The 9,151-nt window shown below is 36.5% G+C and overlaps 1 protein-coding gene across 8 annotated transcripts; it reads right to left on the reverse strand.

The window, feature by feature from the left end:
- Window positions 1-4,757: 4,757 nt before the first annotated feature.
- Window positions 4,758-8,848, reverse strand: LOC113152846 (cornifelin homolog B-like). Of its 8 annotated transcripts, none has more exons than XR_003297925.1 (6): window positions 8,757-8,848; window positions 7,111-7,202; window positions 6,842-6,883; window positions 5,406-5,518; window positions 5,151-5,299; window positions 4,758-5,068 (listed from the first exon to the last, which is right to left on the reverse strand). XR_003297925.1 is itself a non-coding variant. In XM_026346314.1 (3 exons), exons 1-3 carry the CDS (start codon window positions 5,467-5,469, stop codon window positions 4,967-4,969), a joined length of 315 nt encoding a protein of 104 aa, XP_026202099.1. In that variant the 5' UTR covers window positions 5,470-5,518; the 3' UTR covers window positions 4,758-4,966. The 8 variants fall into 8 exon arrangements, 1 of the variants encoding a protein (XP_026202099.1); XR_003297928.1 differs by having other exon boundaries at window positions 5,406-5,498; window positions 8,757-8,845; XR_003297927.1 differs by lacking the exon at window positions 6,842-6,883 and having other exon boundaries at window positions 5,406-5,498; window positions 8,757-8,838.
- Between the last annotated feature and the right edge of the window lie 303 nt (window positions 8,849-9,151).

Raw genomic sequence — 9,151 nt, forward strand, 5'->3', positions numbered from 1 at the left:
TTTCAACATGTAAACCTAAAACAAGAACAGCTAAGGACAAATTAATCTTGACTGTGCTGACACACACCATCTTCATTCACAGTGTTGTTACCCCTGCAATGTTCACTTTGCAGCCAAGTCTGCTAAATCATAAGAATAGGGAGTAGCTCATCATGCCTACTCATTTTCAACATGAGGACACAACTCTGTTTTTCCGACACCAAAGTCACAAAACAAGAAACAGCTAGTTAGGTACCTCCTTTGGGGGAAAAAAAAAGTCTAGTAAGATGTTTTTGTATAATTCAATCACAAATCAGTTTGAAGAGGTTTTACAGTGTGTACAGCAACAACACCCTATGTCCTTAGTAAAAATGAACGAGGGAATACGCCAAAAGAGTTACAGCACAGCTACCACCACACTATCTGATCTGTGCTCATTTTTATTTTTATGTCAGTCACAGGACTGAACAGGTTGGCGAGAAGATGCACATGCTCAGTATCCAGGAATAGGAACAACGCTGCAGGAGGCACACACAGAGGTATTCCAAGGGCAGACGTTATGGCCGGGCTTAACATGTCACATAATGGGAGACAACGGTTCTCTCCAAAACCTCCTGACACTGTGCAAGCAAGGCAAGTGCAGCATCAAAAACAATAGCAGCCTAAAAAACAAACGTAATAAATTCATTTACATTTAGTCATCTAGCAGAAGCTTTTATCCAAATCGAGTTACAAGTGAGGAACAAGGCAAGCAAACAAAATCTAAATCAAGGAGAAACAACAGCAAAGCAAAGTGCTATCAAAAAGTGTTTCTGTTTCAAGAGATGTGAGAACAAACGAGTAGAAAAGTTTTTTTTTTTTTTTCTTAAGTGCAAAAGAAGATGCGTAAGAGTTCTGTTTTCAGCAGTTTTTTAAAGATTTCAACTGAGGTGGCTGAGCGTGCAGAGATAGGCAGCTCATTCTACCATCGTGGGATCACTGAGCTGAAGAGTTTTCCTTGGTGTCGACTGTGTGGTGCTGATACCACCAGACATCGTTCCCTGGTTGAGCGCAGTGGACAGGAGGGGATGTAGATTCAATTCTTACTAAACTGGATCATTAATAGGGAAACTTGTAACCTAAAGGAAATAATATTATTACATCCATTCAGCACACTTTGATGCTGCTCGAAGTTGAGAATAAGAAAAAAATAACATGCATGAGTTTCACTGAAGGTTAGACAAGTATGTCTTCATCTTTTGAAACCACTCTTTGTCCCCAAACTTGTTTGTGAGAAATTAGAAGCTGATTGGATTAGATTTCATAACTTCTTTCCCAAAATTAGAACAGAGACAGCTAGTTGTACACAATTATTAGGCAAATGATGCTTATAAAAAGGTTTGATGCTTGTTTGACTTGTCCTCATAAACGTGGTGGAGGATTCCAGCCCAAGGCATTTCTCATACGTCATCCTTTCACCTTTTCTTCAGTGAAATATCACTGTAAGTTAATGATTTAGTTTTTTTTAGAGATACCTTCAGTGTTGTCTGTGCCATTTAACTAACTGTATTATCCTTGTATAATCCTTCTCGCACTGTATTTAACAGAACACAAGCAGTAAACCTGCCTTGTCTTTGGTTTATTTAATGTCTATATTTTTCATGAATAGCATTTACCATAGACATTTATAGGCTAAACATCACAGCTAAACACAAGTGCTGTCTTAATTTTATTTTGTAGATTTTTGTGCGTTACCCGTGAAAATTCCCTTTGTTGTTAAAAACAATCAATGACGTGCTGAGTGCTGTCTTTGGAGAAAAGGACACCATGAATCTCATCTTTTTACAGCTACGTTGCCCCTAGAGGACTCCGTACTATTCAAAGCCTTTGGAATTTGAGAAAACAAATAATTAATATTTTCTATTGTCCTCCAGATGGCAGCATCATCCACAAATAGAGACGAGTCAAAACACTGGCAATCGTTATGAAAGATAATTTACCATATTAATTACCATTACTAATGTTTAGGAAAATCTGGGTTAATTAGCTCTAGATGTGTTTTTTTTTTTTTTTCATCACAGCCCATAGCATGTTGTGTGTGTCCATGTGTTTCCAGTACCAAATAACATTGTGGAAACATGGAATGTTTTTAGTCCATTAGAGAGTTTTGTGTTGATCCTTTTTACTATACTCTGAGCCACATGGTGCCCTGAGTCATTAAGTGGAATCCTGCCATGTTAGAAATCAGCAAATGGTGAGCTGAACTACATGAACAATTAATGTCTTGCTTTTTTTTTTTTTTTACAAGCATGCTTACAGGAAGATATAAGTCACTGCATCATGTTTCAGTTTTGCTCCAGTCAGAGCAAAAAGCTCTTGTTTAACCAATTTATCCATGCTGCTGTTATTTGCTCCGCTGTGAACTGCAGAAAACAAAGATAGATGTGCTGTTGTTACCAGCTTGTGCTTTAAAAACATGATGTAAACACAGCAATTAATGTTTGTGTTCGTAGCTCCTCTCAGTTGGCAGTGAGTTCAGTTGACTTTGGCTCGAGTGATGTATTGTTGGCATTTGATTCTTTTATTTCATCCAAGCATAAAGTGTTGTTTAGTTCTCAGGAAGCTACAGAACGAGAAGCCAGTAAAGACGTGAATTTGTTACATGTGTAAGTTTCAGTGAATACTTACATGGCCTATAAAAAGTATTCACCCCCTTGGATGTTTCATCCTTTTATTTTATTTATAAAGCAATCATGGTCAATTAAAGTTTGCGACTTTGCGACCCTCAATGTCAAAGTGAAAACAGGTTTCTACAAAGTAGTAATATCTGGAAGCTCCAGTCACTGTTTCTTCAGTATTCCTGACTTCTATTACACCATGAAGACAGAGGAACACTCCCAGTGATTGTAATATAGCACATGTCTAAATCTGAGTGACCGTGCAAGAAGGAGAGTAGTGAGAGAGGCCACTGATGACATAGCTTATAGACATTAACTGTTATACTGGACTGCCTGCTGCCTAACACATAGTATGTAATCAGCCATATGAGGATGGGTTCCAAATAAATTGCATTGAATTGATGACTCTGATGACTCATCAGGAACTGAGATTGGAGAAACTGCACATACCACAACTGTTGCCCAGGTTCTTCACTAGTCAAAGCTTTATGGGAGAGCGGTAAGGAGAAAGCCAACTTTGAAGAAAACTCATATTAAATCATGACTTTAGTTTGCCAATAGGCATGTGAAAGACTCCATAGTCAAGTGGAAGAGGGTTCTTTGCCCTGATGAGACCAAAATGGAGCTTTTTGTTCATCAGACAAGACACTATGTTTGGCGCAAACCAAACGCTGCACGTTACCACAAACACACCATCCTTCCTGTAAAACACGGCGGTGGCAGCATGATGCTGTGGGGGTGCTTCTGGGCAGCCAGCCCTGGAAGGCTTGTTAAGGTAGAGGGAAAGATGAATACGGCAAAATATAGAAGAATCCTGGAGGACAATCTTATTCAGTTGGCAAGAAAACTACGGGAGGAGATTTGTTTTCCAGCAAGACAAGGACCCAAAGCATACAACGAAAGCTACACAGAAATTGTTTACCGACAACAAGGTGAATGTTTAGGAGTGGCATGATGTGAAGTCTAATTGAGACCTATCCAAACGGGAAACTGCAATGTCCTTACAGAGAGAACCCTGAGGAGAACCCAAAAAATATATGTGAAGTTATAAATACCCATGTGAAATGTATAATATTTATATAATATATAATATAATATGATCTGTGCATGCCATGCTTTGATGCCATATCTGTTTCGCATGACAACCCTTAGAGACAGCGCTGCAGGAGGAGCACACAGAGGTATCCCACAGGCTGCTAAGGAACTAAATAGATGTCTATAGTGATTCTTAGTCACCAAGATCAAGGTTTTTCCAAAGATCCTACCTAGTGGCAACTGAACTTAACTTAACTTCTTGTAGACTTTTTAAAACTCATCCCAATTGTTGTTAATTTTGACTGGATGTTAACTTTCTGTTAGTGATAATTATTAATATTATCAGCTGGTAGTTTCTTCTTCGTGATTGATTGTCAGCACTCCCTGGTTTAACCAGCACACAGTACAATTGAAAAGTCCCCAGAGGTCAGTGTAGAAATGAGTCACAGTCAGGAATGTCTCTTGGAGCCATTACAAACCAACGTCAGATTACAAACGCATCAGTAGCAGTAGCACATGTGACACTGGCTGCAGAAGTATGGACATTAAAAGTCAATGCCCACACTGACAAGTTGAGAGCCAGGAATCTGAGATAAGAAGCCTGAAGTAAAAGTATTTTTGGGGCTGAAAGAAAGCCTGAACAATATTTATTATGGATCAAGATAATCACGAAATAATTTTAGACTTATCGATTGAATATCACTTGAGCTGCTTATCTTGTTTACTGAATATGAATCAGTATACCTGAAAATAGGAGTATTTATTTAGTATTCTTTCAGCATGTAAACCCAAAATAATAACAGCGAAGGACAAATCTAATCTTAACTGTGCTCTCACACTCATCATCTTCATCCACAGTGGGGTGACTCTTGCGATGTTCACTTTGCAGCCAATTTTACTAAATCAATGGTCTTTTAAAATAAGCAGTAGCTCATCATGTCTACTCATTTTCAGCATGAGGACACAACTCTGTGTTTCTGAGACCAAAGTCACAAAACAAGAAGCAGCAAGTTAGACACCTCTTTGGAAAAAGTCAAGTCTAGTAAACCTTTATTTGTATAATTCAATCACAAATTTTCAAGAGGTTTTACAGTGTGTACAGCACACAGCACCCTGTGTCCTTACTAAAAATGGGCAAGAAAAAACTTTAAAAGGAAAACAAATAAAAATATTTCCTTTACAGTGAACCATCATGACACAGCTACCACCACAATATATGATCTGTGATCATTTAAATTTCATTTACAGGAGAGAACAGCTCAGTATCCAGGAACTCATCTGGGCATGTTGGCAGTTCAGCTGGTGTTACCTTTGCGAATGTCTAGCTCACGATGCATTTGACACCAGGAGCACAACCCACAGAAACAGGAAATTGCAACGTCAGAACAGAGAGAACCCTGCGGAGAACCAAAAATATATATATGTGAAGTTATAAATACACATGTAAAAGGTATAATTTTTTACATGTGCATGCCATACCTTGATGCCGTATCTGTTTCGCATGGTGACCCTTAGAGACAGCCCTGCAGCAGGAAACAGTAGGTCGTATAGTGGGAAACAACGGTTCTCTTCAAATTCTTTTGAAACTGTGAATGCAAGGCAAGGGCAGCACCAGAAACCATAGCAACCTAAAAATCACACAACAGAGAGGTGCAATCTATCTCAAGTGATTCAGTATGACTAGAAAACACTAAATAAAAACACAATGGTCAAATTTGTTTTATGGATTCTTACAGGTAGTCACACTTGAAAAGCAGCCAAAGAGATCACTACTCCAGTCGTCCGAGGAGTTTGCCATTGTTGAACTTGTTGAACTTTAGATACGGACTGTCAACAACATACTGTTACTGCACAGAAATCACAAACTTATGTTCAACAAATATCCTTATGTTACTTTTGAAAAAGGTTTTTCATGAGAACCTTATATTGTACAGTATGTCTTCCTTCTTAATTCCACACAATATTTGAACTAGTGGCAGCTAGACTTACATCAGTTGTTTTACTAGATTGCAGCTTTTCAGTAAAGTGTGAAAAGCAGAGATCATACTACCCTATTTGTTAAGCAGTACTATACATTTACTCAACTACTGTAATTAAGTTCACATGAAAATAATTTAACTCCACATAAAGTTACTGATTTATAAAATACGGTTAATTATGGCTATTGTAAGAATTGGCTCTTTTTTTTAAAGTAATTTGCTACTACTTAACAAAATATGAATTTCTCACTCTGGCTAATTGTGACGCACATTTCTCACTATTTTGTGGATTAATTGTAAAAATAATCAGTAGATTAATTTATAGTAAAAACAGTTACAGCTAACAAAGTTACCGATTAAAAACTGAGTGAAAAAGATTAAGAGTAATAAAAATATTAACTTCTCTTTTCCCCTAAAATCCCCTGAGCTGTACTACTGTGCTTCCAAATGGTGTTAATTTGACTGTATGTTAACTTTCTGTCCGTCATTATAATTAAAATTATGAGCTGGTAATTTCTTCTTCATGTTTGATTGTCAGTACTCCCTGGTTTAACCAGCACAAAGTACAATTGAAAAGTCCCCAGAGGTCAGTGTAGAAATAAGTCACAGTCAGGAATGTCTCTGGAAGCTATCACAAACCAACTTCAGATTCCAAACACATCAGTAGCAGTAGCACATGTGACACTGGCTGCAGAAGTAATGCTGACAACACTGACAAGTTGAGAGTCAGGAACCTGAGATGAGAAGCAGGCCTGAAAGAAGCCTGAAGTAAAAGTCTTTTTGGGGCTGAAAGAAAGCCTGAACAACGTTCATTAAAGTAATGAGTATTTATTATGAGTATTTATATAGTATTCTTTCAGAATGTTAACCCAAAACAATAACAGGAAAGGACATATTAGTCTTAACTGTGCTCTCACACTCATTATCTTCATCCACAGTGGGGTGACTCTTGTGATGTTCACTTTGCTGCCAAGTCTACTAAATCAATGGTCTTTTAAAATAAGGAGTTGCTCATCATGTCTATTCATTTACCTATTTGAATATTTCTGAAATTATAATACTAAAAGTAAAATCTATACAACATCAAATGTAGATTTTATATATATTTCCAAAGTATGATGTCTGCATGGGATTTAATAAGTTCTTTAATTTAATTTTTAATGTTTTGATGCTGATGCCAAGAGTACTTACAATACATATATCTTGTAGTTTTAGAGTTACACTGTCTTAGACCTGTAACATTATAAAAGGATATTATCAAAACAATTTAAAGAACTTTGAAGATAGTCAATCCCTCTGTTGGCAAAAACTAAAAACAAATTGTGTAGTTATGTAATATACAATAAGTGGAGATCAGTAATTTTGCTTAAGCCTGCTTTTTTGAATTTGTAAATACTGTAAATGTTTAGAATCTTAGGATACAAATCTATAATTTGAACTAGTAATCTTTAAGATCATACCTGAATATGATGGGAGTCTTGTCGTCTCTTGTCTCTCTCTGTGAAATTGTCTATTCTGAGAGGAGGGATTTTATACAGGAGTTTACGAACACCTGTAACAACAAACAATGCTGCAGAACCTGAATTTAGACACACAGAGACCAGTGCAGTGAAAAGCACAACAGTTCTTCAGAAATGAATTATGCTGGTATTTTAGCAAATGTGCCTTGGAAATGTATCATCATTGTTTAAGCACGAAGAACTAATAATAAAACCTGATAGGACCTGTAGTTGTTATCAGGCTGTGTCATCATCAACTAATGGACAGTATTCACAGTGCTTAACTATTGTTATTTATTTAATCCAACATAGATTCATTATTTTCCTAATACTCTCAAAAAAATATCCCATATTGTCAGCGTGAAAGAGGTGTTTTTGAGTTCTGGTGAATCTTGTGTCCACTGATGATCCTTAGCCTGAGTGTGAGAGATACTGTGAAGAAGAATGGGATAAACTACCCAAAAATAGTTATATTATTATTATTATTAATTAACATTATGGGGTATTTTTTTTAGTATTTTGAGGAAACAATGAATTAAATCAATTTTGAAATAAGGCTGTAACAACAATAATAAAGTTAAGCACTGTAAATACTTTCTGGATGCACTGGATGGTGATTCAGGCTTTATGTTTAGCAAGGAGGGCCAGTTTCTACTGGAAGCCTTATTGATTGATTGATTCATTGATTGATTGATTCATTGATTCATTGATCATTTCTTCTGTTCTGCAGGGTAAGAGTAAGGGTGATCTTACCATTACACTATCCAGCCACATATTAAGTCCTGGCTGTATGCTGGCTTTGTATTATTGAAGTAACAAACTCCTTACAGTGGCATAACGTTGTTTTACAGGGAAAAACCTACCAGCACTGGACAGGTTGTGAAAACAGTTGTCTTTGAAGTACACAGATAAAAAATTTATGAAAATCAATCCCCATGGGAAAATTGTTGGTGAACAGCTGCACATTGATGATGGCTCCACCAGAAGACAGGGTTAAGTCAATTAAATCGACCCACTTAAATCTGGCACTATTTTTTTATTTTATTTTATTTTATTTTTTGTGTTAACAAGAAAGCATTACATTATGAAAATGGTGCAAATTGTCAAGTCAAATGTTAAGGTGAAATGCACCTGGAAGGTCAGTATGGTTTCTGGGCAGCTTGAGTATTAACTTTAAGTGGTACAATCCAATCAGGGAGTGAAATGAAAGTAAACAAATTTGTATTTGTAAGTATTTCTACAGCAGGACATTCATGTGTGTGAATTTTCATAAATAACTTTCTTTAAAATACAGTATATGGAAGAGTAACGAATGGCAAGTGGAGTGGGAGTATGTAAAGTTTAGAGGAAAGGCTGTGAGTTGAATGAAGAAGTGAACTGATGCATAGAGGAGTGACTGAGATATTATCTGAGCTGCAGTTTCGGGTGAGAATGAGGTCCAGGTGGCTGCTAATCATTCTTTTTATGAAAAATCACTGGGCTTCAGTTTTTTTGTATGTCTTGTTTGCTTTTAATAAGCCTGCTTTTTTGAATTTGTAAATACTGTAAATGTTTAGAATCTTAGGATACAAATCTATAATTTGAACTAGTAATCTTTAAGATCATACCTGAATATGATGGGAGTCTTGTCGTCTCTTGTCTCTCTCTGTGAAATTGTCTATTCTGAGAGGAGGGATTTTATACAGGAGTTTACGAACACCTGTAACAACAAACAATGCTGCAGAACCTGAATTTAGACACACAGAGACCAGTGCAGTGAAAAGCACAACAGTTCTTCAGAAATGAATTATGCTGGTATTTTAGCAAATGTGCCTTGGAAATGTATCATCATTGTTTAAGCACGAAGAACTAATAATAAAACCTGATAGGACCTGTAGTTGTTATCAGGCTGTGTCATCATCAACTAATGGACAGTATTCACAGTGCTTAACTATTGTTATTTATTTAATCCAACATAGATTCATTATTTTCCTAAAACTCTCAAAAAAATATCCCATATTGT

Source organism: Anabas testudineus, chromosome 4 (assembly GCF_900324465.2).
Source record: "Anabas testudineus chromosome 4, fAnaTes1.2, whole genome shotgun sequence".
NCBI classification, from domain to species: domain Eukaryota; kingdom Metazoa; phylum Chordata; class Actinopteri; order Anabantiformes; family Anabantidae; genus Anabas; species Anabas testudineus.